Source organism: Leptonotus elevatus, chromosome 13 (assembly GCF_054856555.1).
Source record: "Leptonotus elevatus isolate MCC_2025b chromosome 13, RoL_Lele_1.0, whole genome shotgun sequence".
Lineage (NCBI taxonomy): Eukaryota > Metazoa > Chordata > Actinopteri > Syngnathiformes > Syngnathidae > Leptonotus > Leptonotus elevatus.
In genome coordinates this window covers 5472432-5500327 of record NC_141251.1, presented here as the reverse complement: position 1 = coordinate 5500327, position 27896 = coordinate 5472432, and the positions used below count along the sequence as shown (strand labels likewise).

The following is a 27896-nucleotide window of genomic DNA, read 5'->3' as shown; positions in this document are numbered from 1 at the left end:
AAGCTAGCTATAAACATTCACAGAGCATCTCTCACAAGTGCACTAAATCATAAGTGAGTGAAATGTAAATCTACACGAACTCACTCAAAGGGTCCCACAAAAAAAGTAATATAGCAGTCGAGTTGACACATTTCCAATACGCTTCAAATCGCAAAGTCCCTTCACAATTAAGTCTTGTGCAGATGTGTCTTTTCTTCACATCACATCGTGACACCATTGGCTCATTGGAGACCCCAAAAGTGACGAGATGTTCATCTTCTTACAGCCACGATCAACCCTCATTACCAAAACACTATGGGGATAAAAAAAAAAAAAATATATATATATATATATATACAATAGACACCAGATTTAGTTTTCCAGCTCAACATCTACAGGCGTATTGTTTCTGTCATCACAATGCTCGCCATAAGCAAATGCGTTCCGTAATTATAATCAAAGATATAATCCCCGATTTGCTTGTAGCGTCTCATCAGCGGTGGGCGCATATTTTGCATTTTATCTGCTTGATGATGACACGTTCGATGGCTCGCATCCACGTCTGCGTGTTGCAGATAAGCGAGTGATGTCATTCTTGCGACGCCGGGACAATGCAGAACACACGAAGGCGATGTTTACGGTCGTCATTCGAGCATTTTTGCAGTGGCGCCGCGTTGCTTGAGTGTTTAATCGGCACCTCGGTGTCGCTGTAGCCTCTTTATATGGTAAGGAACCGTATTGAACTCGGGTCAACATTGATGCCAATTTGTAAAGTAAATACAGTGACCTACCTGCAGTACTTCAAAATCTGCATTATAGGCTATTGCGGGGTAAGATAATAAAGAACCTTTTTTTAAATAATGAAGGACAAAAAGTAAAGACATTTTTCCTTATAACAACGCTTCTTGGCAAAATATCTTACCGTTGGAAAGTCTGTTTATTACCCTTTTAAATGGTGCCACATTTGTCAGGAACATTAATTTTTGGAATGGGTCAAAGTCACTATAAAGCGCCTTTGGTGTGATCATCAAAATCACTCAGTCATCACGAAAATGGAGCAGAATAGTAAAATCGCTGAGTTCTGATAAGAGGCCAAACATCTGCACAGCACAATGACCGGTCTCTTCAAATGCGTTGCCTTACTTTTGCTCAATGGAGTTCGACCCCTGCCACATGATTTAAGCACATTTATACGACGGCGTATTAGGGCCACGTATAAATATAGATTTTTTTAGAGGGCGGGGGCAATCATCATAGAAAAAGAACTCGTAAATTTGCCACTTTATGAAGTGGAGAATTTGCTAGTTTATAAAGTGGCAAATTTGCGAGAAAAAAAAACCTCTGAAACCTACGAAAGATACACGTAGCGTACTACTCGCATGCTTGTGCCAATACTTTCCGGTCGGGTTTTCAAATAGGTTAGGCATTCGTACTTTGAAGCGTTGGGTACGGCACAGCGACAAAGACGCCTCGCTTTGCGAAGGTCCACACCCTGAGGATCAAGCATTTAAAGTTATATTGTTAAAATAAATATTTACTTGTACATTTATGTTTCCAGAATTATTATTTACACATTTAGGTATTTTTTTGTACAAGTATCTAAGTTGATGTGTCGAATCTGCTGCTCTTTGTTATTCACTTGCATTTACCTAAAGTATGCTAGCTTCTGATTGGTTAGTGTTAAGTCAGCTGACAGGGAATCAGGAAGTGTTGTGACTATAGCTGCCGTGTATGACGAATAAAGTTTAAATTACGAATGATCTCCATCCTGCCTTTTCAATTTATAAACGGTGTCCCGTTAAACCACCAACGAATCCTTCACATTAGACTATAGCTACGCTACGTGTATTTCTCGTAAGTTTCTGAGTTTTTTTCTCGCAAATTTGCCACTTTATAAACTCGCAAATTTCCGATTTTTTTTCTCGGATTATTGCCACTACCCTCTAAAACAATATTTATACGTGGCCCTAATACGCCATCGTACATTTAACTTGTAAAAATTTATAAAAAGTATATATATTTAAAAAATCCTGAGAATCCTGCCTGTTCTCTCTCTCTCTCTCTCTCTCTCTCTCTCTCTCTCTCTCTCTCTCTCTCTCTCTCTCTCTCTCTCTCTCTCTCTCTCTCTCTCTCTCTCTCTCTCTCTCTCTCTCTCTCGCACAGTTCTCCAAGAAATTGGCCAAACGTGCCTCCCTCAAGCTGTTTTTTTTATTACTTCCAGTTGCACTGTAAAACTGACAAATAAAACTAAAGACAATTAAACATTGCATATTTTAGCCATGAGCTGTTCAACCGAACAATTTTCGTTTCATCTTCACTCAAAATGAAGATTGAATAAGAAGGAAACAACAGAAGGCGCTGCATCAACCTATTGAAAAGCTAGCGATGGCTATCATAGCAACAATCCTTCAAAAATTGAAGTAAAGCTTATTGAAAAAAAATGTACTTGGTTGCTAACAAGGAACACAAAAGCATCACAACCAGTCTGAGCTCAAAGAAAAGTTCTCAATGACGCTAATGCAAATGCTACAACTTTGTCGGATATGAAGGATTGGCATCCCTAATGTAATCCTGTTTTGAAGCCAAATTGACTTTGCCCTTCACAAAACGTTTTTGGAAGTCGCCCCTCAATGACTCAGGAGATTAGATGAAGAACAAAAGCAGCATTTAACATTCCTGCTGTCATCACAATGCTCGTTATCTGCTGGCTCCCCATTACGCAGTTACGCAGGACATGCACACAAATAAAGCGCTGTGTAGGTATTAAAAAAAAATGAAAAAAAAAAATAAAAAAGTTCAAATAGCTGTATCTGATTCTCTTTTCCAATAGATCCGCTCAACCCACCGCCAGGACAAATCGAACCTCCAGGAAATGTGGGTGAGATGAAAAGATCAATATCGGCATTCTCCAAAGTATGTCATTGACCTTTCAGTGTAATATCATTTCACAAGATGCCGGCTTCTTGCATCTTGCTTTGAAACTTGTGAGCAAAAGACTGTCCACGAGGGTCGATTGTAAATCTTTAGCTGAGACATTAAGTCAGCAATGAAAGACGCTGAAGCGGACGAGACGCATACCGACAAACGGGCCGAGTTTGAGCCCGACTATCGGACATCTCTAATTGATGAGCCTTAAAGATTCTTTTCTTTTCCACCAGGCCAATGCATGTACTCAGACAAAGGTTATTATCGTTAACGGAAAGAAACAAAATAACTACAACTAAAATTGATAAAGCATTTTTGTTGACAAAATAAAGAAAGTGTATTAAAAAAGAAAAAACGGTGACCAACTGGAACTACATTTTACGCTGACAAAACTAAAATCTTTGTCAATTAATGTTTTTCATTTTAAATGTATTTATATCTGCTCTGCCGGTTTTACAACAACTGTACTTTACAGATAGAGGTGGCAAATCCAGTTCCAGAAAGTAAAAACCATGCCACAGTTTGACTTTAGCAATTGATGCTAGCTAGCCCTAATCGCTAATTGTTTCAGTTGTCATGCAAGCTAACTAGCTCCCTAGCTAACTCCCATGGTGCTCATTTGCCTGCTAGGGAGCTAGCTAGCTAGCTAGCACCAACTGTGGCAGTGTTTTTACTTTCTGGACCTGGATTTGCCACCCCTGTTTACAGACGTACTGACGCTGGTTATCTTTTATTGAGTTTTAATCGCGCACCCAAGAAATACCCTATACTTAAAGAGGAAGTCAACCTTAAACATTTCTTGACAATAATATGTGATATGTAAGTGACCTCACTAGTCTAAATATGACATTCTGATTAATATTACTTGTGGAATATGAGTTATGAAGCAAAAAAACTGCTGTTTTTATCCAGCCCAGGGGCGGCCATTTTGCCACTTGCTGTCGACTGAGGATGACATCACAGTTGCTCAGGGCTCAGGCAACGACCAATCACAGCTCACCTGTTTTCTAGAGCTGCGCTGTGATTGGTTGTTACCTAAAACCTGGGCAACTGTGATGTCATTTTCACTTGACAGCAAGTGGCAAAATGGCCGCCTTCTGATGGAACTGATGGATTTTCCTGCTTAACTCATATTCCACAAACACAATAATAACCAGAAACAAAACTAGCGGGCTGCAAAGCACATATTATTGTCCAAAATTATTATTTTTTTAACTAATTTAAAGTGAAACAAAGCATTTTGGGACAAACTAAACACTAATAAAAGTTCTCTACATTGCAGGTTGGTCTGAAACGTATCCCTGCAGTAAACAGTAGTTCACTGTACAATCATATTTGATTAACTACATTTTTAGCAGTTAAAAAATACATAAATATAAGTATACCCGCTCGTAGTCAGCAATGAATTATTACATTGAATGTGCCACAGATATTGCCGCAGTATATTCTGTGTGCTCTTCTCTACAGTGATTCATAAAAGGATTTATCGGAGCACTTGATCATATTTTATTGTAGCAAAATAATTGTTCGTAGATCCAGACGAGCAGTGCAGCAGACTTTCACATGACTGCAGGAGCAGCAGTCATTATCGTTTCAAAACAAACAAACACGGAGACTCGCAATTTGCATGCACTTTTCTGTTTTCCGTGCGCTCGTACCTTCCATGACGTACACCAGCGAACCCACGTCGCCCTCCTTGATGATGCAACTGTCCTTTCCGTACTCCACCGGATACATGCAGTCCACGATCTCTTGGATCTGCGACAGCTCCAGGTTCTTCATGAAGTCGTTGTCCAGGATGGCCTCTTTGATCAGATCTTTAGACCTTGCAGTCGAAAGGGGAGGAAACAGAAGGTGACGAGATCAGACTTAGAAATGTCACCGCTCGTGTGTTACGGGTTGAAATAGAGTGCAAGAGTGGCCCAGCGCAAATGTCAGCTGTGGAAGATCTACGGGGTTGGGTGTTGACCAGCAAAAGAATTCTTTAAAACAGAGATTTGATTGTATTTCCTCAAATAGTGGCCGCTACTCTAATACGGCAGATGTCCGATCATGGAATAAAAAAATAAATAAATGCCTCACCTCAAATACACGTCATAGACAACGGCTGTGATTAGCTTTACAATCATTGATCCCCCGCCATGTGTCAGCGTCTGTCAAACTGAAGTTTAAAAAAAAAATTCCCAATCAAAAGCTGCAAAGCATTTGTCATTGACTTCAATAAACGCCTCACTGCAAATAGACGCCTAGCGAAAGAACAAGGAAACTTTGTGACTAATTTACTTGGATGTGGCGTCTGTAAATCACAAATTTTGGCCAGCATTCCAGAGCAAAAGTATTTTTTAATATCACCAACTTGAAAAAATAAACGTCTCGCCTCAAATAAAACCTAACTTTTTTTTTACCCTACAAGAACAAAACAATTCAGTCTAAAAACAGTTGGGTCAAAAGCAACCCAATTATGGATCAAAAATGGACCCATCCACTTTATGGGTCATTTTGACCCAACTTTCTGGATTGTTTTATACAAAATGATCCAAAAAATTTTGACCCACGTAAAGGATCTGACTAATATTTATAGGGTTGTTTTACGCTGAAAGACCCACTCTGAAATGGTCTTGACTCAAAGTTGGGTCAAATTGACCCAAGTAGAGGATCGATCGGTCCATTTTTGACCCATAGTTGGCTTATTTTTGACGCTACCAATAACAGGCAGTGGCTGTTGTGACGTCATTACCACAATACACTCGCCCTGCACAGCAGACATGGCATTTGTAAATCTGACCATAAAATAAAAAATAGCACTCTCTCATGCTACGCACTCCTATGCTATCCGTTAGCCACTCTATGGCATTTTACGTCGATTGTTAGCATTGAGCTAAACGGTATCCTCCCGGTGATTCGCTTGTGCCGCTCCCGAATGCAGCATGCGAAAAAAGTCAATCAACGGCAAAATATCGAACGCAAGCTAATTGCTTCCATTCAAGGGTGCACCGAAGCGCGAAACGAGGACACGCTGCTGCAAGTGCGTACCAAACAATCAATTGCAAGGCGTTGTCAAGGTGCAGCTGTGCGGACAATGAAAGCGCCCAATGCCAAGATGGAGTCGGACAGCACGAACGAGAAGCCCGTCAAGTCATTTGAGCGCCGCGCAGGGGCGACTTGATCTTTCCCCAAACAAGAAGCGGAGAAGTTTGACCACATCCTGAATAGTCATCAAAGGCGCTCGTTCGTTGGAGCGTGTCAGCTTTGTTTTCCGCGGGACCGGCCGGGTTAATGATATGCATCGAGGTTAATCTAGCGACCAAAAAAAAAAAAAAGAAAAGTAGTCCACCTCCGCCAAGAAGAAGCGAGCCTTTGATACATTTATTCATGACCTTCCTCCGACTTGCTTTGTTCTCATTGGCCTTTGTAGCAGCACATTTCTTTCAGCGTTGAGGACGTGGATCACCGCAGGCGCTTAAATACAACAGCACAAATAGATTTGTATTTTTCTTGCCCCCCCCCAAAAAAAAAAAACTGTATATACAAACACCTCTGCCAAAGTACAAGCCTGTAGCGCTCCGACACACGCCCTCTTGCAGTACCGATTTTAAAAAGCACTGACAAAATATTAGAACTTGTAAATAGGGGTTTGATTCAAACATTACGAATAACTTGCACAGATTAATGTATTACGTGCATCGTCTTAGCAATACTTTTCTCACTGTGACACAATCAATGCAAATGTTTTCATGCAAATGTACACGTGAGGATTAAGCTACTTTTATTGAATACCACGACACGTGTTCCCTGTTCACTGCCTGTAAATGTCACAGGATCACAGCAGAGTACTACTTTTGTTTAAATGAAGCTCATCAACTCACTTCAACAGATTTCCTTGGCACCAAGATGCCACAAGATGGCACCAAAGAACAGCTTTTGTCCAATTGAAGATCCTTAATTCACTTCAACATAGCTCCTTGACACCAAGATGTCATAATAGGATGAAGAAGCACTACTTTTGTCTAAATAAAGCTCCTCAACTCACGTCAACAGAGTTCCTTGGCACCAAGATGCCACAAGATGGCACCAAAGCACAACTTTTCTCTAAATAAAGCTCCTCAATTCACTTTAGCATAGTCCCTTCGCATTAGCATGCTACAGGGTGGTGACAAAGTACTACTTTTGTCCAAATGAAGCTCCTCAACTCACTTCAACAGAGTTCCTTGGCACCAAATATGCCACAGGATGGCACCAAAGCACAACTTTTCTCTAAATATAGCTCCTCAATTCACTTTAGCACACTCCCTCAGCATTAGCATGCTACAAGGTGGTGACAAAGCACTACTTTTGTCTAATTGGAGTTCTTCAACTCACTTTAGCATCGTTTCTTGACATCAGCATGCTACAAGGTGTTGTTGATAAGGCAGTATTTTGTCTAAATGAAGCTCCTCAACTCACTTCAACATAGTTTATTGGCACCAATAAGAAGGAGACAACGGCACTATTTTTGTCTTAATGAAGCTCTGACAATATTTTTTTAATCCCCCTCATATCCTACTCAATCTCAAGCCATTCTCAAAGGATGAAAAGAAATGAGATTAGATCACATTCATCTATTTTCTTTCATAGCCTCAGTCAAGATGTATCACTTGAACAGACTTCCTTGACACCAATTACTACTTTCAGGCCTTGGCCCCATCCTCGAGTGCACAAGCTCATCTCGGACATGATCTCACCTCTCTCTCTCCCCGCGTCTCTTTTTGCCATTCCCAAACTCACCCGATGCGACACGGTATCTTCTTCCTCGTATCTTAACTGATTTCATTTGACCCCACATTTTATGTCCCCTCCATTTGATCTTAACTTTGTTTCATCTCATTTCATTTCATTTCACTCCAGCTTATCTCATGTCTCGTCTGGCCTCGTCTGGCCGCGTCATGTTAGCGAGTGAACGGGCAGGCGAGATGTATCAGTCTATAGATCATGTTTGGCGCGTTGTCACCTGCAAAGCTTTTGACACCCTCGCCAACGCTCTAAAAGCTTACTAATGTCCTCGTGGTGGGCGTTTAAGGCTCCTGAGAACGATACCGAAGCTCCTCCTGGGAGATTTCTGCACAAGCGGGCGTTGCTTCTATTTTTATTTTAAAGTAGCTTTTTTTTTTTTTTTTTTTTTCTCAGCAGGGCACGGGGACTCGTTGAAAGGATTTGATGCTGACAAGCTTATTAAAGAGGACATGGTGAGGGAAGGCGGAATGTGAAAGACTAACAGGGAAAACATTGGAAATCTATTATTTTCTGCTTCAAGAGCCTGTGGAAATGTGCCTCATTACCCTTGTTACACTCGGGAGCTTTGTCGCCTCTTCACATTTATATGCTTAGCCTCTTGGGGCGACACCGAGCAGACTCCCAAAATTTTTTTTAAAGCAGCCTTTCGCTTTTTGAGGGAGGGTGATGTAGTCCACTGCACGGTAATGTTTAGGGCCGAGCAAGAGTGGCTTTCCTTAAAAGGGCAAACTATGCTATTTTAAAAGGGGGGGGGGGGCATTAGAGGGTTGGTGTTAAAAGTGGGGGAGGCTCGGAGGAATAAAGCGCCAGTCGAAGGCAGACGACGGATGCATGAGCCGCTCTCATCTCTGTGGGCCTTGTAACAAAGATGGAGTGGGTGTGAAGCCAATAAAAGCAAAACAGCAACACTCAGCCAAATGCAACAATGGTGATGGTTTTTATATAAATGCTTAAAATAAACATGGTTGGAGACAAATTGAATACTTCTTAGTGAATAAGAGCATGTTTAGCAAATAACTAACAACCCCCCCACCCCCAAACCAGACCCCTAATAAGCAAACGAAGATGAATGGATGATTCTTATTGCTGCAGCTTACTGAGCCGTTGTGACCGTCTCCATGTATATCTGTAGCTTTGCCACCATTAAATTGAATTGAAGCAGAAAATGGGGCAAAAAAATGTTCAAACATTCTCTTTTATGTTAATCAAAGATGTTCGATACCACTTTTTTTAGGCCGATACTATAGTATGAATACTCAACTCTTGAGTAGTCACCAATACCAAACACTGATACCACCAGTCCGTAAAATTATCTCCTAAAACAATGAAAGATATATTTTAAAGATCTATATATCCCAATAGAGAATGTTTCCTTTAAATTGCATGAAATGATGGCAATTTCATATCCTTACAATTTGGCATTCCTAGTTCTTGATTGTAAAACTGCAACAAGAAGGCGGCTGATACTGGTATCGGCCATCGACGCGAGTATCGATACCTTAAAATAAGGCTGATTTGCCCATCCCTAATGTCAATAATGTTTTTTATAAAGTATAGCATTATTAAAAAACTGTTTTCTTTATTTAAAAAGCACACACTTGGTATAATATTTTTACTTTTATTTTATTTTAATAATTACGTTTATTTTATTATTTATATTTTTAGCTAACTATTAAAATAAATAATAAATAATAGGTTTTAACAGTTAGAGTATGTTTTTACAATTTAGCTTTTTGATTTTTTTTAAATACAGATTATTAATTATTTTAATTTTATTATTATGAAGGACTGATCCCAAAATTGCCTTTTCATTTTTCTTCTTTTTTTTTTACCGGTGGCGGCAAAAGCCTGATGAGAATTTTTTTTCCACCTGCACTACAATAAACTATGATTAAAATGTATCTGTGAAGTATGTAAAAGTTTTATGATTTGATAAAAATTCGCCACCTAGGGAAGACAATGTTGTTTTGGGGAAATTAACAATGACATATCAGTCCTTATATCTAATTTAATCCTCTTTGCTGATTGGCTGCAAGACATCCCATGTTTCTTCTGCCTTATCATGAGTGGCAACCATTTTCCACTTAAGTTACCAAATATGGCTCCTCGCCTTAAAGGGCTTCCAAGGGAAGCTGCTCAATGAAGACTGTTGCAAAAATGCCACAGCTCAACTAAGACTTCACCCCCACAAAACAATCCAGAATTTAGAAGAGAGAGGGAATCATTAATATTGAGAAATATTCCATCAGGACGCCACTAAAAGCCTGAGTGGGACGTCTCTTAATAGTAAAGGCACACATGATAAAAGGTTTAGTGCGGCAATGATTATTGTAATGAAATTTTCATTGGAGCGAGTTGTCCTTATCTCACATTCTGAGGCCGCGTCCAAACTCTTGCATTTATTTATAAAAGTTTAAAGCCAAATAAAGCGCTTAAAGATAAACGGGAGGGGTAAAGAGTTCCAACGCAGACTCACTAGTGACCTTTTAGTTGCTCGACACAATGAGCAACTTCACTTTTAATGACGTTCTTGAAGCTTGCTTTGCTTTTTTGCCTGTTGCCATGTTTTTAGATGAGGCATCTCCTCTTAGTGTTTGTGTTCTATTCTTTTGCTCCGCGCCGAAGTAGCAGGAAGGAAGAAAAACATTCAATTTTGGGGAGTACAGCAGATCTACTTTACTTTTGTATTCGCTTGTAAAAATTATTCAAACCTCTGCAAGGATGTGTCTCTTAGCGACTGTCCTGCTATTGATGCACTAGCACGGTTAACAGTGGAGAGCGGTTGTGTAAGCGCTCCTATGTTAAGTGTCTATGGGGGGACTTCCTGTCACTTCTTTAAATAGAACCTCTTTAGGCTTCTTTAAACGTTTAAAATTCATTCGGTGAATCAAAACTCTCCAACTTGGACCACCAACCAACTCATTAACTAACCACATAGCAACCAAACTGTCAACTAGCTAAACAAGCAGTTATCTAACCCACAATCCAACCAAACAGCAAACTAAATAACCAGACTACCATCCATTTAGCCAAACAATCAACCAGCTATCCAAGCAATTATCTAACCAGTTACCAGCTAACTAGTTAACAAGGCAACCAACTAATTACTACTTCATCAGCCAACTACCAATCATTCAATGAACCACTGGGCAGACAAAATACCTAAATTAGGAAGCCACCAAATAACAAATTAAGCAGACATTAACAAGCAACTCATTAACAAATTGACCGACTAACCAGTCAGTTGAGTACTCAACCAACATATTGATTAACCAGTTGATTAATAAACAAAGTAACTACCAACTAACAAATCAAAGAACAACATAACTAAAAAGATCAAGACACTCAATCAACTAATTGATCGTCCAACTTGTCAAGAAAAAAAGTATTCAATAAACAGCTAACTAATGAGCAATGTAACATTCTACTTGTTAACCCATCAAACAAACACTTAACAGCTCAGTTGATTAATCAGCTAAACAACCAATTATTTAACCAATAAACAAAAACAACCCAATTATTAACCTACCAACCCAAAAAACTAACCAGACAAACATCTAACCACACAATTAACTAACCAATAAGCCAACCAACAAACTAACCAACCAACCAACTCATTAACCAGACAACCAACTAACTACTTCATAAACCAACTAAACAATCAATCAATGAAGCAGTTGGCAAATACCTAACGAAACAATAAACTAAGAGGACAACAAACAATTAAGTAACAACCCATCAACCAATGAATTACCCGATCAGTAAACTAAGAGGCAAAGTAATTTACTAGATTACAAATCATACAACCAACCAATCAACAACCAACTAGCCAACAAATTAACCAATAAAGTAATGGTCTACAAAAACTAGACAACTAACCAGACAACCCTTTAACCACACAATTAACTAAGCAGCACAAAGTAAATAGTTACCAACTAATTCACTTGATCAACCAACTAACTAGTTGGTGCAACAATTAATCGATCAATTGACAGTGTAACAAAAACATTTTTGCAAACAGCGAACCAATTAATGAACTGACCAACTAACAAATGAATTCACCAGTTGAACTGGGTAATTAATCAATTTGGTAAATGGGATTTTCTTTTCACCAGTATACCAACGCAAGGAAAACCCAAACCTTTTGAATGTTTTGCTGATTCAAGAAGCCAAAGTGAATGAGCATAAAAAAAGGAGTGAGTCTAAAAGGAGGAGAGATAGTCAAATCTCAAGGTAAACACGCACGGGGCCTGCGAGAACTCTTCGTCAACGTACTGGCAGTTTGTTTAAACGCGCTTTGGCACACTTGAGCCCTTCCAAAAAAGCTCTCCACTAAATCTGCTGCCAGCATGTGGAAAATTCTCCCGCGCTGAATCAGACTGCCTTTGTCTGCTTCCCGTAAGATTCCTCTTTCACCTTTCACCTTACGCCGCCACGCGCTACCAAAATAGACATATTTTTGGACAGATGTGGTTGAGTGGTCAATTATGTGACCTGTCACCCACAGATCCCTGGTTCGATTCCCACTGAATGACCCTTGAACAACTTGCCTGGATGAAATGAAAGTGCAACATCCCTAGCTGTCATCTTTTGGAGAAACAACATACATTTGAGTTTTCTTTTCAGGAAAGGGCAACATATATAACAGCATCTATTATTTGTTTTCTTTTTTGGAACATTTCTGGTTTATCTTCTTTTTAGAAAAATGCAACATGTCTGGTTTTCAGCTTTTGGGGGGTGGGGGGGACAAGATACATGTTTTGTTTTGTTTTTACTTGTCTTCTTTTTAGGAAAGTGGAAGATGTGTGGTTTGTCTTCTTGTGTGCAGCATCCATGGTTTGTTTTCTTTTTAGGAAAAAGCAACATATCTGGTTTGCCGTCTTTGTAGTAAAGGTCAACATCCATGGTTTGTCTTCTTTTTAAAAAAGTGTGACATGCATGATTTGTCTTCTTTTTCGAAAGAATAACATCAATGGCGTGTCCTCTTTTTAGGAAAGGACAAGATTTCTTAGGAAAAGATCAATTTTCTGGTTGTCTTCTTTTTGGGAAAGAACAACATGCATGGTTTGTCTTATTAGAAAAGTCCAGCATACATGTTTTTTTGTTTGTTTTTTTAGGAAAGCGGATCATGTCTGAATTTTGTCTTTTGGGGAAAGAATAACATCAATGTTTGTCTTCTTTTTAGGAAAGGGCAGAAACCGTGTTTGTCTTCTTCTTAGTAAAGTGCAATGTGTCTGGTTTGTCTTCTTTTTGTACGAACAAAAGTCCCATCCATCCTTTTTCTTCTTTTTTGGGAAGTGCAACAGATTTGACTTATTCTTAGAAAAACACAACATACATGGTCTGTCTTCTTTTAAGGAAAGTGCAACAATGTGTCTTTGTTTTCTTTTTAGAAAAGTGCAATGGCCATGTTTTTTCTTGTTTGAAAAAAGTGCAAAAATGATTTGCCAACGTTTTAGGAAAGTGCAACATCAATTGTCTTCCTTTTAGGAAAGTGCAATAATAAAGTATTTGTACTTTCTCACTTCCTACTGGCGGCATGGTACGTTCACCTGACTTTGGTGCAGACACCGCGGGTTCAGTGTGTGAATGTGAGCGTGACTGTCTGTCTGTCTCTATTTGCACCCTGGGAGTGACTGGTGACAAGTCCGGGGTGTAGTATGCCGTTTGCCCAAAAAGTCACCTGTGATGGACGGATGATGGATGGATGGATGGATGGATGGATGGATGGATGGATGGATGGATGGATGGATTCCATCACAGTCTACACTCTCAATCAACCAATTCCCCAACCTTTTAACTCGTCAAACAAACCAACCATTCAACAATGATTTGTGCCTTAATTACTCATGACAGCCATAAAGAATGAGCCGTCTTATTGTTGGCACGTGATGTGAAATAAAATTGCTTTGTAACATGGCTGCTCTAAAAATATGTATTTTTTTTTTATTTATTTTTTTATCAAAGGAGACTTTTAAAGGCATGCTCGTCCTACAGGTGCTCCACCTGCTGCGCCTCCCGCAGCATTACGCACCAAGCACGTCGAGTGCAACAGCCAGCGCAAAGTCAGACAACAGGTAGTGCGCGTGGGAAGAAGGGAAGGGCGGGGGGCGGGTGTGGGGGGGGGGGGGGTACCTACTGTGGGCTCTTGGGGTAGAAAGGCAGCGTGACGTGGCTGAGATCGTGGATGTCGAAGGCGGTGGGCTCGGCCGAGATGGCCTGCCTCTTGGTGCGCTGATGCTCCGAGTGCAGCTCGCTCTGCTTGTGGACCTGCTGCGTCGCCGGCTTGATGACCGAGCGGTACTTATCCAGCTCGTTCTGCAGCTTCTGGATCAGCTCGTCCTTCTGGTCGAGCTCCAGCTCCAGCTCGTCGATCAGCGCGTCCCGCTGGCGCAGCTCCTCGATCTTCTCCTGGAGCGCGTACTGCAGATCGCGCAGGGTGCCCATGACGGCGTCAAGTTTGCACTCGCGCGGGTGTCCTCGCTCCTCTGCTCTGCCAAGCCGCGCGCAAACTTTATCCGGCATCAACAGCCTGCGCCTCCCGTCCCTCTTTTTCGTCTTCTTTTTTTTCCCGAACACCCCTCCGAAAGTCCGTTTACGCGGTGCTGCTACGCGCGCTGGATCCCGCGGCTGACATGCTGGGCTTGGTCCCAACCGCGCAAAGTTTGCTCCGGTCTCTCCCTCCCTCCCTCCCTCACGCTCTCTCTCTCTCTCTTTCCTCTTTCTCTCCCTCCTCCTCTGCCTCCTCGTCGTCTTCGGTGCACGTCAGGCTGACAGCCGCATGGGGAGAAGGGCGCCTACAGGAACCGGAGGGGCGGTGCAGCATTGGTTTGTCATTGTCAATGAATGCAGATGAAGACGCTGCTGATTTCAATTACAGTGCCAAGACGCCATTGCCGAATTCACCTGCACAAGCCAATACAAGAAAACCAAAACAAGAGATCCATCCGTCCATGTTTTTTTTAATAGCACGGACCATGGCGGAACGGCTTTGCTAAATTTTCAATCAAGCAACAAATGTACCGAACATCTCACCAAGGAATAACCTACCTCAACAATAAAGGAACCAATCAGACAACTGACCACATAGCAACTGACCAACCCACCAACCAGCTAATTAACAAATCGATGACAACAAAACATCAAATCTAGTAACTAACCAGACAAATAAATCATCATGTCAACAAACAATCTAATCAAGCAATCAACAGTAACTAACTCTAAAAACCTACCTGACTTACCCACCAAACAACTAATTCATTATTAAACAAACTATGTCCCAACCTTAATCCCTGAAACAAACAAAACATGAATCAATTAACAATAATATAAACTACCTAACTTAATAGGCAATCAGTCAACAAACTACCTTAACAGACGACTAACCAGTTAAAAACTAGCAACCGTTTAAATAGCTTTGGTGACAACCAACCAATTACTACATCAGCTGTCAATATAACCAACCAACCAGCTAACTAACCAGACAACCAACTGACAAATTAACCAAGAAATATTCCAAATTAAGTATTCCAGTATTCAACGGCTAGACAATAACCCAGTTTACTATTTAACTAACCTGCTAAATAACTTCAGTGACAACCAACAAATCAACTAAAAGTAACTACCAACTACTAGTAACAACCAACTAACTAACTAGTTAACTGGCTAACCAGGTGACATATCAATCAAGCAAAAACAGCATCTTAACCAAGAAATTAAATACTTAACTTAGTAAGGACCGGTAATCAACTAACCAACACAGAACAAATACCAACCTAACTACAGACACATTCAACTTGCAATTATCAGAGAAACCAACCTGCTAACCAGTCGATGAATCAACATATGACCTTACCAACTAACCAGCCAACAATCTAACTAATGTGACCTGAGCCACTGCATATTTTAACCAGACGATCTAACATATGAACAGACCAAATAGCAAACTAATCAACCAACTGTCATATTAACCAACCAATTAAAACAAAAACAAACGGGCTAAAAGCGCAACATCAATGGTTTGTCTTCTTTTTTTAAGAAATTAAGGATGCAGATAAGTGCAACAACAACAACAACAATCCGAAGATTCAGAGTCATGAAATGTATTTTTCATTTGACTGTAAGCCACTGCAACATTATGCAGTCTGAACACTGATTCAAAGCCACAGTGAGGCAGACGTGCTGACCGATCTCGCTGCTGTCCTACAATCCAGTGACATAATGCAACAACTCACAAGGTCATATTGTTTACTGTCAGAGAAGTATTTAATCATATGTTTATTAAAAGTGCTTAGAACTGCACTGAATCATATTGAAAGCCACTTCGAACATTCGCGACCTTAGTGATATCACGGGCGGCTGGAAATGAGCAAAAGGGATTTTAGACATGTTCCATGGTTCTGGGTTCGAATCTTGGCTCTGATCTTCCTATGTGGAGTTTGTATGATCTCTTTATGTGAGTTTTGCATTTCCGGGTACTTTGGCCAAATGCCATGACATATCAGAAAAAAAATTGACCAAATATCTTTCTAAATGTTTTTCACGTAAAACCTGTACGACTCAATTGGAGGGGGAGTATTTTAAAGAGAAGTAAAAATAAACAACTAAAACACTGGGTTGCATAAGTGTGCACACCCTCTCATAAATGGGGGATGTGGTTATGTTCAAAAGTAATCAATCACAATCAAACTCTTGTAAAGTGCCTCTGCATAAACACACACCCTTTCAGTTGTTCTAGTAGGCTTTTCCTGACATTTTCGTGTTTGCTTTCTCGCAAGTTTCTATTTTGAACTGTTCAAGGAATTACAGCCAAAAAGCTCAACCTTTGTCTCATCAGACCGAAACAAAATTTCCCATTTCATGTAGGAAAAGTTGTCAGTTAATTGTTTTGAATTCTCCTCTTGAAAAGTAAAAAAAATATATATATATATATATATATATATATATATATATATATATCAATAGTGTACAGATTGTAGGTCCGATTAATAATGGAAAAAGTTTTGACATGATTTACGTTGGTCTCATTTCTTTAGATCACAAAAGCTGGCATTTGAACAGGGGTGTGTAGACTTTTTATTCCCACTGTATGTGTCCTGCAACCAGTCCAGGGTGTACCCAAAGACAACAGACAGCAAAAGGGAGTTTAAAAAAAAGAAGGATGAATGAGTGAAAGACATTAAAAATTTTAATTTTTATCTTTGTAAAAATCTCAGAATTTGCATCAAGCCGACGTCTAACACTAACAAAGAGCATCTCGTTCTCATCGAGGCCTTTCAGATAAACAACAACAATCATCTACGGCAGCAGAAAACATCCCCTGGCCTCATCTTGAGCCTCATGTGCACATCTCCAAAGTCATCTCCCGTGCAAATGCCGCCGAGGAATAAACTGTCAAGGCCAATCAGACGAGATGGAGACTTAGCGGGGTTTAAAATAAAATCGCAATTACACAGGCGAGAACGGGAGGCAACATGCCGGCCGGCGAGGAGGATAAACTGTTTGTTTGTTTTTGTTGCTAAAAGGAAAAGCAGGGTGAAACATGTCCAAAGACAAGATGAACTATTAAGATGGGGCTAAGTGAAGAGCACAGCTGCCCTCTAGTGTTGGATTAAAGGATTAAAAAAAAAAAATGTTGGCTCATCCCAGCGACAACAATAGGAGATGATGGCATGCCTCTTGTCATGCAAGCACCACGTGATGGCTTAGGAGGACAATTTGGGAAGTAGGTTGTGTGAGCAAACACAAAAGATGCAAAAAAAAAGTGGGAGGGATTTGATCCAAGCAAATATGAAAAAAACAAAAAAAAGCAGACCTCATTTGCACAAAAGCAACTGGAATGCAACTATTTGCCAACAAAATGTCCTTGACTTTGAATTCATTTGCAACACATTTGGGGAAACTTTCTCCTCAGCAACCATTTTTGTTATACACACTTTGGGGGTAACTAGTTTAAGTGAGTGTATAAATTACAGATTTTCCACTATCTGTACTTTACTTGAGTATATAACAGATCAGTCCTCCTTTTTTTTAATACAAATATCTGTACTTGCCACCTCATATAACTTAAACTGTATACAGGTACAATCTGAAAAATAATAAATTTCTGCATCTGGAAAATGTTCAGAGAGCAACCACTGATCATTTAGCTATTTTATTTTAAATGTGGAGGCCATTGAGATCAATAAAATTGACATAATGAGCTATATCTATCGTGTTTATTCATTTAAATTGTGACTGTACACTCTAAAAAACAGCAAACCTATCTTCTACTTGGGTCAATTTGATCCAACTTTGAGTCAAGAAATGGAGCTTTTAGTGTAAAACAACTCATAAATATTGGTCAGATCCTTTACTTGGGTCGAAAAATTGGGTCATTTTGTATAAAACCCAGAAAGTTGGGTCAAATTGACCCATAAAGTGGGTCGGTCCATTTTTTATCCATATTTGGCCTACTTTTGACCAAACTGTTTTTATTTAAAAAATAATAATAATAATTCATACAATGGACATATGTGATGTCCAATGGTCACTGCAATCCGACTAGAATCTGAAATAGGCCAGAACTTTTTAACCTAAACTTGGATTTTAATTCTGCCTGTTAGCGAGAGCCACAGCAGCGTTATAACTGGCATTGATGTTTCTGTATTAGGCAATTTGTAACTAATGGTTGTGTTTCCATAGTCAGGAACCCGGCTGCTGCCAGCGGGATCGAGCGGATTCACCTCCGATGGGCACCAGGGGTTGATATTCGGATTCACGGCATGCCAGTGGGTTAATTCTGTGGGTGCTGTCCCCCCTGGCGGGGAGTGGGCGGGTCTGCCCCTCTGTTGGCTGCTGGGTGGCGGCTGCGTCTTGGCCGTTCCCTGGGTCTCTTGGGGGGTGCTGCGTTGCGGGGCTTTCCCTGGTGTCGGGGGCGGCGCCGTTCCGGCGCGGTCCGTCGCTCTGGGCCCGGCGACGCGGTTCGGGGCCTGTGGGCCGCCGGGGTGCCCGGTGGTTCCCTCTCCCCTCCCCCTTCCTCCCCCTTGCTGCCTCTCCCTCCTCGCCTCTCCCCGCCCGTCCTCCGCCTCCCTGTCCCCTCTCCCTCGTCGCCCTTCCTCCTCCTCTCCCCCTCTCCTTGCGTCCCTGCCGCTGCCCCCTGCCCTTCTTGTCGTCCCCTTCCCTCCTCCCTTCCCCTTCCCCGGTACGCCTTCCTTCCCCTCCCCTGGGCCGGGGGCTCCATCCATGGCCCGGGTCTCGGTGCTATGGGGGCCGGCGGGGGTGGCTGGGGTTTGGTGTCGTGCCCGCCCCGCTCCGGTGGGCGTCCTGACACCTCGGGCGGGACCCAGTATCCGGGGGGCGAGCCCTATCGCCCCGCCGGACGGGTCCCATATGCCCGCCGGGGTCCTGGTGGGGTGGGTGGGGGCTTGGTGGGCCGGTGCGCCTCCTGCCCCCGCCCGGTTGGGGGGGGCCCCGCTGGTCACACCTCTTAACTCACTACACTAGGTTTGCACAATACACTTTTATAGACATATAGGGCACATAACACACTTTGGGGGGTGGGGTAGGGTGGAAACACCGTCTTCACCCTACAACTCCCCTCCAATTTTAATACACCACACAACTTGTGGGTGGGGGGGGGGGGGGCTTGTGGGGGTGCCATCGGTTGGGGGCCGCAGTATAGAGCAGTGCTGCGGTCCCCTGTCCGTGTCGCCACCCGCCCCCCCCCCCCCCCGCCCTATCTATTTTTTTTTAATGCACCACATACACTCAGCAACATGCTTGGGTGGCGGGTGGATCGGAGCGTGGGAATATCATTTCCATCGGCTCCGGTTCACCTGCTCCTAATTTTAATGCACCACACACACACACTTGTATATACACTGGGTGGGGTCACATTCACGGTTTAGGGGTAGAGTTCGCCAGTCCGCGAGCTGGCGGACTCAGTAACAGGGGTTAATTTTCACAAAGAACGCTGGGGTGACGACCGGGGCCTTCCCCCGCTGGGCCTGGGGTTCGGGGGTGTCGGCCGCCCTCCGGTGCCCCCATCTCCCCCTTCTGCCCCCGGTGTTCCGTCCTTCCACACGGCGGGGGGTGGGGTGGGCGCGGCTGCCCTCTCCGCTCCGCTGCCCGGCCCCTCTTCGGCGCCGGTGCCTGGGTGCGGGTGGTCCCCGGGGGCTGGGGGTCGGGGGTTGGGGGGCTGCCGGTTGGTCGGGGTGGGGTCGGGGGGGGGCGGCTTTGTTGGGGGGGGGGGCGGTGGTGGGGGTTGCGGGGTGGGGGGGTGCTGGGGGTGGGGGGTGTCTGGGGGATTGGGGGCATGGGGGCGGCTGGGGCTGGGTTGGGGTGGGTGGCGGGGGTGGATGGGGGGCGGGGGGTTGTGGGGGGGGCGGGGGTTGGGGGCCGGTGGGGTGCCTGGTGGGCCTGCAGTGCCCCGTCCTGCTGCGTTGGGCCGGGGGCGCGGGCCGGGTTGGGGCGGGGGGCGCTCCTGCTCCTGGGTTTGCTCTCCGGCCGGTGGCCCTGGTGGGGCCCGGGGGTCGTCCTTTGGCGCTGCCGCGGCCTGAGGGGCCCTGAGGTGTTGCGCTTGCTCTGTTCCGGCGGGGGTCGACGGCTCCCCTCTTTGGTGGAGATTTTCATGCATGCCAGATCCACCACACCAGCATCTACCGAAACTCAGACACAATCTGTTTCCTCCTCAGGTTATTGAATCGGTGGAGGCTGGTGTCTCGGATCTCACGCGGCTTCGTCTGTCCTTCCTTCCTTTTCTCGGTCTCTCCGTTGGTCTCTTGAGGCCTCCCTGATTTTATGTTTTTTGGATTTGTTGGGGTCTGGATGTTTCTTGGGCTGGGGAGGAGTTCTGGTGGGGGGTGTCTGGTCGGTGCTGGATTTCACCTTCCTTGGTTTTCTTCGGTCCCCTCGGGTCTCCTGGTGTTCGATTTAGGTGAACGGTATGAGTTTTTTTTTTTCTAATAGGTTTTCTGGTGAGCTAACAAACACACGCACGCACGCACGCACGCACGCACACACACATACTCACCCACACAAAAAAAAAAAAAAAAAAAAGTATGTATGTATGTATGTATATATGTATATATGTATGTATATATGTGTATATATATATATATATATATATTTAAAAAAAAAAAAAAAAAGAGCAATGATGATGACATTTCCGAATGAACAATACTGAGCTCTATAAAAAAAAGAAAAAAAAAGAAAAAAAAAAAAATGAAATAGGCCAGAACTTTACACGTCGGACAAAAAGTAAAACCTTGCTTGGTTGGTTCTTCAAAATGGTAGAAAAACTACAAAAACCACGCAGGCATGAATGCATCAGTAAGAATGGGGACACTAAGAAACGAAAAATTGGAGACAAAATATTTCTGAAGTGATTACGAGTACAGAAAAACGGCTTGTCTTTTGTTGCCGCACAAATGGTTGACCATGTCTGGATATTGAAATTGAACCATACATACTTTCACCTTTGTAAAAATTATGACATCGAAATATACCTTTAGTTTTGTTTTTTCACTTCTAAACTATATTGGACTGTGAAAACCACTCCACAGTGAACACAAAAACAACAACAAACTCCAGAATTTTCTTCTCCGTCGGGAGACCAAATTTTGGCCAAACAGATGGCAGTGAGAAAATGAAGTCTGTGGTATACTTGCTACGTAGCATCTGGCTAATGTTTGTTATGTTAACTTGGAACTCTTTGGAACTCTCTGCAACTTTTGATCATCCATCCATAAATTTTCTTAACCGCTTGTCCTCACAAGGGTCGCTGGAGCTTACTTTTGATAATGTTTGAAATTTTAAAAAAAATGTGGAAAAATATTTACTGTCGAAAACTATAGGAAGCTATTTACTTGTTTTAGTTTTCATTAAACAGCTGATGACCCTCGGAGCTCCCTGAACTTTTTTTTTTTTTTTTAGAATTTAAAAACAAAGGTGTCTATTGTCTAAGATTTTATTTTTTTTAAAAGACATTTTGCAAATGTGAAACTTGTTCAGTAATGCTTTAAGACTTTTTAACAAAGTTGTTGGAATTTGTATTTAAAAAAAAAAGTTTTCCATTTACTGAAAATTAATATCGGCTCAAATATTGATATCTATGTATCTAAAAAAATGTGGGTTGTCTGCATCCAGTGTCATTCCAAAAACATAAAAATGTACAGATAAAAACATAAAATAAAGGAAATAGGTGTGTTTCACATAGCAGCGATGAAATACAGTATTTATTAATAGTTAGTTTGACAACCGTAAGATATAGAATCCGTTTTTTTTTATTGTTTTCATTTTTATTTGATTTCATTAATATATATATTTTTTTAGGGGTGTCAAAATTAGTGCGTTAATTTTAAGTTGATTTAAAGTTCCTTCAATGCAAAAAAAATGACTTCAACAAAAATCAATATCACACTTGGTTTTTTTTACAGTACAATACATCATTTTAATTTTAACAAATTTTTATGAATGATTATGAAAATAGTGTATCAATGCACTGAGCTGTCACCAATGTCTTACAAATGCAATTATGCCATCTAGTGGCAGAAAAATGACTAACACAAATCAATATCACACTTTTTTTTATAGTTCAGTACATCTTTTTAATTTTAACTCAATTTTATGAATTATTACAAAATCACTGCATCAATGATTAAAAGTTGCAGCCATATTTCTATTAGTTTAACATTTTTTTCCACATTTATGTTAACAAGAGTAACAATAAAAAATAATAATCGCCTGACATCCCTAGTTTATTTTTCAATTGTAGCAGTTTTGTGACTAAAAAAAACTATTTTTTTTAATTTTCTTTAAAGAGCTCCGTATTGTTCATTCGGTAATTTTACTTTTTGTTAACTCTAACAACCTCGGCCCCCACCGCCAGTGCCCAATTAACCTCACCCGACCATGTGAACCACTACACTCGCAGTCACTTTGAAATGAAGCAACTACTTCCTAACAGAGGGCAGCACAACGATTAAACAAAAGTTGAACTCAGCAGGTACTCAATAGACTCAAACTGTGACCCTCCCTACTCTCGGCGCGCGCGCGCGCACGCACACTCGGCACCTCCTGGCACGATGAAAAAAAAAGAAAAAGAGAAGCCCACTCACTGTCCTTCAAAGCACCTCTGAGCTTTCAATTTCACCTCCGCAACCATCCCGGCTCAGCCCTTTTTCCTATGCAAGATCAATAGAAAGAGGATCCGCGGTAATCCGATGACGGCTGGTGCCACCGCCTGACTCCAATGCTCCGAGGTTAGAATATGGGAAGATGGGGAAGGGGGTGGGGGGGGGGGGGTCACATCATGTTAAACATGTATGTCACAGGTGCCCGCAGTGAGAAAACACGTGACGTCACCGGCGCTTGTTTGTGCTTCCGCGGCATATGGACACGTAGGATTACACGCGGGGGCCTCGTGACATGTTTTCGAGGCGCGCAAGACATTTTGTCCTGGTGTGCAAACCAGCACGTTCGTGTGCTTCCAGAAGCCTCCGGGGAGTTTTTTTTTTTTTTTTCTGCCGCTGCTCGCAGTCCAAGCGTCAATTAAAGTTTGCAAATGAGGACCTGCCCCGCACGTCCCTTTTTGTCTCGATTGAAATTCATTCATGTGACACATTCAAGGCGCGCTGTCTGCCAGTTGGCGGCGCAAATGTGGCTCAGGCACACACAGCGGTCGCAATATTAGGTACACCTGCTCAGTCTTCATGACGTACATTAGAGAGCTGGATGAAACAATAAGTGCGCACTTTTTTTTTTAAACAATATCAGAGAGGTAGGCATTTAAAAGTTGATTGTCAGCACCCTTAAAAAAAAATTTTTTAACAAAAAACAAAGATGTTGTAACCAAGTTCCCTTGGTCATTCTTTGCAGAGGATAAATAATATATACCCGTGAGTATTGTTGTATGCATTGTCTGCGTGTGTTGCTATTGCATGCGTTCAAAAAGAAGTTGTTTAACAGTTTATAAACTGTGACATTAATGGTAGTTGGGGGTTGGAGGGGTTGCATCGTGAATTAGCATTAAGCTAGTGGACTTTCGAAAAAAATTTGAGTTTTGTTTTAGCGAAATCAGTTCCACCAAGGTGATTATGATTTCATCTCAGTTAATTATTAATTCGTCGGATTTCGCTACTTGTCCTAAAATATTTTCAACAATATATTTTAACGTCTTTCAATGTTAACAATCTATATATGTTTTAATCATTTATAAAACTAGAATTTAGAAGAAAAATAGAGGTTGTTTAAAGGTTTATAAACTGTAACGTCATTGCTCGTTCTTGTTAGCCTGTCTATGGGTTTTTGCATTGTGCGTTAGCGTTAAGCTAAAATTTTGAGTTATTGTTTTAGCAAAATTTATTCTACTAAGGAGATAATGTTTTCATCTTAGTTAGTTAGTTAGTTAGTTAGTTCATAAACAGGTTTACTTCCCATTTCTACAAAATGTTGCAGACTACTAGGTATCGTTAGTTAGTTAGTTAGTTGGTTAGTTCATAAAAAGGTTCACTCCAAATTTAAACAAAAACATGGACTAGCTCCTGTTCTAGTTAGTTAGTTAGTTGGATTTCACTATTTGTCCTAAAATATTGTTAACAATATATTTGAACTTATTTAAATGTTAACGTCTATTATGTATTTTTAAAATAATTTATAAAACTAGAATTTAGCAGTGAATAATTCATATATACAAAAAAAATTACAACTAGATGTGAGGAGGAGTTCATAATGTTTCTCACAGTGAGCGTATCTGTATCTTTTCTTGGGTAATCGATTCTGTATCATAAAAAGAAACGATATATTGTAATATTGATATTTTCACCGAGTCCTAGTGTGAAGTAGAGATGAGAATCACACACTACAACCCATAATGCAAGTTCATTCCAAAAACAGTTGGATCAAAAATAGTCCTAGTTGGCTGAATTTGGCCCAAGTAGTGGATCGGTCCATTTTTACCCCAAATTGGGTTATTTTTGACGATATTTCGTCTCACCTCTAATATAGCTCTAAGCAAAACCTTGGTGGAGGTCATTTCAACTTCTGAAATGCGTTCATTCAAGAAATTTATTTATTTACTATAAATATCTTCATTCAACTATCTATGCTGGTGATGTATAGTGACGAGCAGAGCAATGTAGTGCTCTTCCACTAGATGGCAGAAGGTACACAATTAAACTGTGCTGCCACTTTAGTAGTGCGCCATAAGATTTGATTTGATTTTTTTTAGAACATCAAATGTGTGCCTCGGCTCAAAGGAGAAACGCTGCATTGGATTGTTTGGGTGTACCTAATGATTTGTCCAAACTTAATGGGCTGCAAATCCTGCACTGGGTCTATTTAAAGCCCATTTCTGATGCTTAGTGGGTGATAAGTGACGAGTCAAGCCACCCATGGGGGGGGGGGGGGGGGGCAAACAAGCCGTAAGGCCACATGAAATGCAGGCGGGGGGTCTGGCCACTATGGAATGTATGCAGAGGTGATTTAGTATGACAATTCAGCACACTAGTAGAACGACTTTCTTATGAATGTGGATGTTTGTCTGTTTTTTATTTCTGTCTCCCACCATGACATGACATTTTTGCACACTAGTGAACCAACTTTGGCATACTATAGCTCCTAGTATGATCTGTCCTCACTAGTAGCACAATTCAGTAGTCTTGGGGGGGGTTTTCACTACTAGTGCCACTTTTGATCAACGAGTTTGTAATTGGACCTAACTAGTAAAATACTGTACTGCACTAGAAACACTAGTCTAGTACTAGTAGGCATGTGTCACACACTAGTAGCTTTCTGGAGCCTATTATTAGCACAAAAATATCCACTAGAAGTTTTGCCTCACGAGTAGCATGTCGTTGTCTACTAGTATGTCAAAGTTGTCCTACGAGACGACGCAGCCGTGCTACTAGTGCACTGAGTTGTCTTACTAGTGAGGGGTACTAGTGTTTGGACCTTCAGCTGGGTATAGCTGGATTTTCATAGTCATACTCGTCGGCCAAAAGTAAATGCTATTAATAGGACAAAGTCATGAGTGGAATTGTCTTACTAGTGACTAGTGAGAACAAAGAGCATACTAGTACATCATGGACTATCTATAGACTATGGATATTGATTAAATGTTCAAGGAGATTTATGTAGTCGTACTAGTGGCACTGCTAGTAGCGGGAAATGTTGCTAGTGAGGCCATTATTCTACTAGTACTGCCTTACAAGTGAGTACAAACAGCATACTAGTACATAAACCTTAAGCTGGATCGAGGACATCAAATAAATGCCTTAATGGATTTCAAGAGTTGTACTAGTAGTCTAAGAGTGGAAGGACAAGAATGACATTACTAGTACGCTCCATCACTGTATTGATTATAGTCATTCTACTAGTGCGCTGAATAGTCATACTAGTACATGGACCTTAAACTGGATATAAAGGATATATGGCTGTGAAAGTCATACTAGTAGGCCAGACGTGGAACGACTAGAGGAAATAACGTTACTAGTAAAACACGGTGGTGCCCTGGTCATTCCACTAGTGCGCTGAATCATCTTACTAGTGAGAACAAAGAGCGTACTAGTACATGGACCTTAAACTGGATATATAAACTATATGCCAAAAGTGTCAAGTCAAGTAAATGCTCAAACAGATTACAAAGCTTTTTCGACATGCTTGGTTTCCATCTCAATGCCGGAGACCAACAGTGACACTAGTAGCTTATGACAAGTACATGCGCCTTAAACTGGATGTGCGAAATATGGACAAAAATGTTCGAGCGTCTTTCCCAGTAGGACAGGAAGCATATGGTCCAGCGCGGTGCTCCGTGTCTTCTTCTAATGGAGTATTAAATATCCTCAGACATGCACTTCGGCTACTAAAAGCCAATAATGCATCACACTTCCTCCGGACGCCCCCTCGGGGGACCGCGCGTGATGGATCTGATCAATTAGGAGCTCTTTTACAGAGGCTGCGTCATCCCCCACCGACCCCCCACCCCCCACCACCCCCCACCCCAAGCAACCCGACAACCTCACCCCATTCATGAGAAAGTTGGAGGTGCGAATGCTTACTTACCAGTCGGTTTTGGCGTATTTGCGGAAGGCGTGCCTGGACACGTCCTGATGGGTCTGCGGCTCGGCCGAGATGCCCTGCGCGCGCCGGGTCCTCGGGCCCAGAAGTTGCGCGCTGGGCAGAACCGACTGGCACTTGTGCAGCTTCCTCTTCAGCTCTTGCACCTCGTCCTCGCGGTCCAGCAGACGCCGCTCCAGCTCGCGGATCCTCTCCTCCTTCAGCAGCAGGATCTTGGCAAAGTCCTCGTCCAGGTCGCTCATGCTTGCGGCGACAAGTTTTACCACCCCTGCCGCCGCCGCCAAAAAAAGAAAGAAAGAAAGAAAGAAAAATAAGTCGACTCCGTGAACAAACGTCCGTTTCTCGATTCCTCGCCCCCTCCCTCCCTCCCACCTCCGGCTCCACTTGTTGGGATGAGCCGAGCAAAAGCGTGGCGTGAAGCGGCCGGATGGAGCGACGTTAGCCCGCGGAAGCCTCTCTTCGCTGGGCTTCTCTTCTTTTCTTGGGAGGGAGGGGGCTGATTTCTCATTGAGAAAACCAATGACAGCAGCTCTTCGTGGACTCGCGGCCACGCACTAGCCCCCCCCCCCTCCCCTTCCTCATTCGCCCTGAAAAAAAAAAAAAAAAAAAAAGAGGACGTAAACAAATATTTGCGCTTCTTTAAACAGCACACGCACGCGGAGATAACATGTTGCACTTCAATGCAGTGCATTTACAAGTCGGTTTTGTTTGCTTTGCACGGTTAGAAATGTTTCATAATGTGAACATTCTTTTACTATTTCAAAGCAAGAGTCATCTGACTTGATGGAAATCAAATGGGGAAAAATACAAATAATAAATCAAGCATTTTGAGTAGCCTTCACCAGAATATATATATATATTTTTTTTTTTAAGCAAATAAAATTATTAAAATAACAATAAATTGTGTAAATAAATACACTTGAAATGAGTATTTATTTTATTTATATACATATACATATATATTAGGGGTGTGACCAAAAACATTTTTTTTTCAATTTAAAAGATAAGACTGCATTAAATCAAAGCAAAATGAATCGTTGCAGTTTAAACAGGGCCGCCAAAGATTACATAGCCTTGTTTCCATCACCGGTATTTATCTACTCTACTCTACTCTACTCTACTCTACTCTACTCTACTCTACTCTACTCTACTCTACTCTACTCTAC

The 27896-nt window shown here is 41.9% G+C and overlaps 1 protein-coding gene across 3 annotated transcripts in view; it reads right to left on the bottom strand.

Moving 5' to 3' along the window:
• Positions 1-27223, bottom strand: part of LOC147163575 (cGMP-dependent protein kinase 1) — a 115457-nt gene extending 88234 nt beyond the window's left edge. Inside the window, exons 1-3 of one of the 3 annotated variants that reach the window (XM_086093160.1) lie at positions 27103-27223; positions 26716-26998; positions 4563-4729 (exon numbers count right to left, since the gene is read on the bottom strand). In XM_086093160.1, the coding sequence (XP_085949286.1) occupies positions 4563-4729; positions 26716-26972 (424 nt within the window). In that variant the 5' untranslated portion in view covers positions 26973-26998; positions 27103-27223. Of the gene's footprint in view, positions 1-4562; positions 4730-13813; positions 14645-26715; positions 27069-27102 lie in introns of those variants that run through there. The other 2 variants (XM_086093159.1, XM_086093158.1) reach the window with 2 other exon arrangements.
• Positions 27224-27896: the final 673 nt, after the last annotated feature.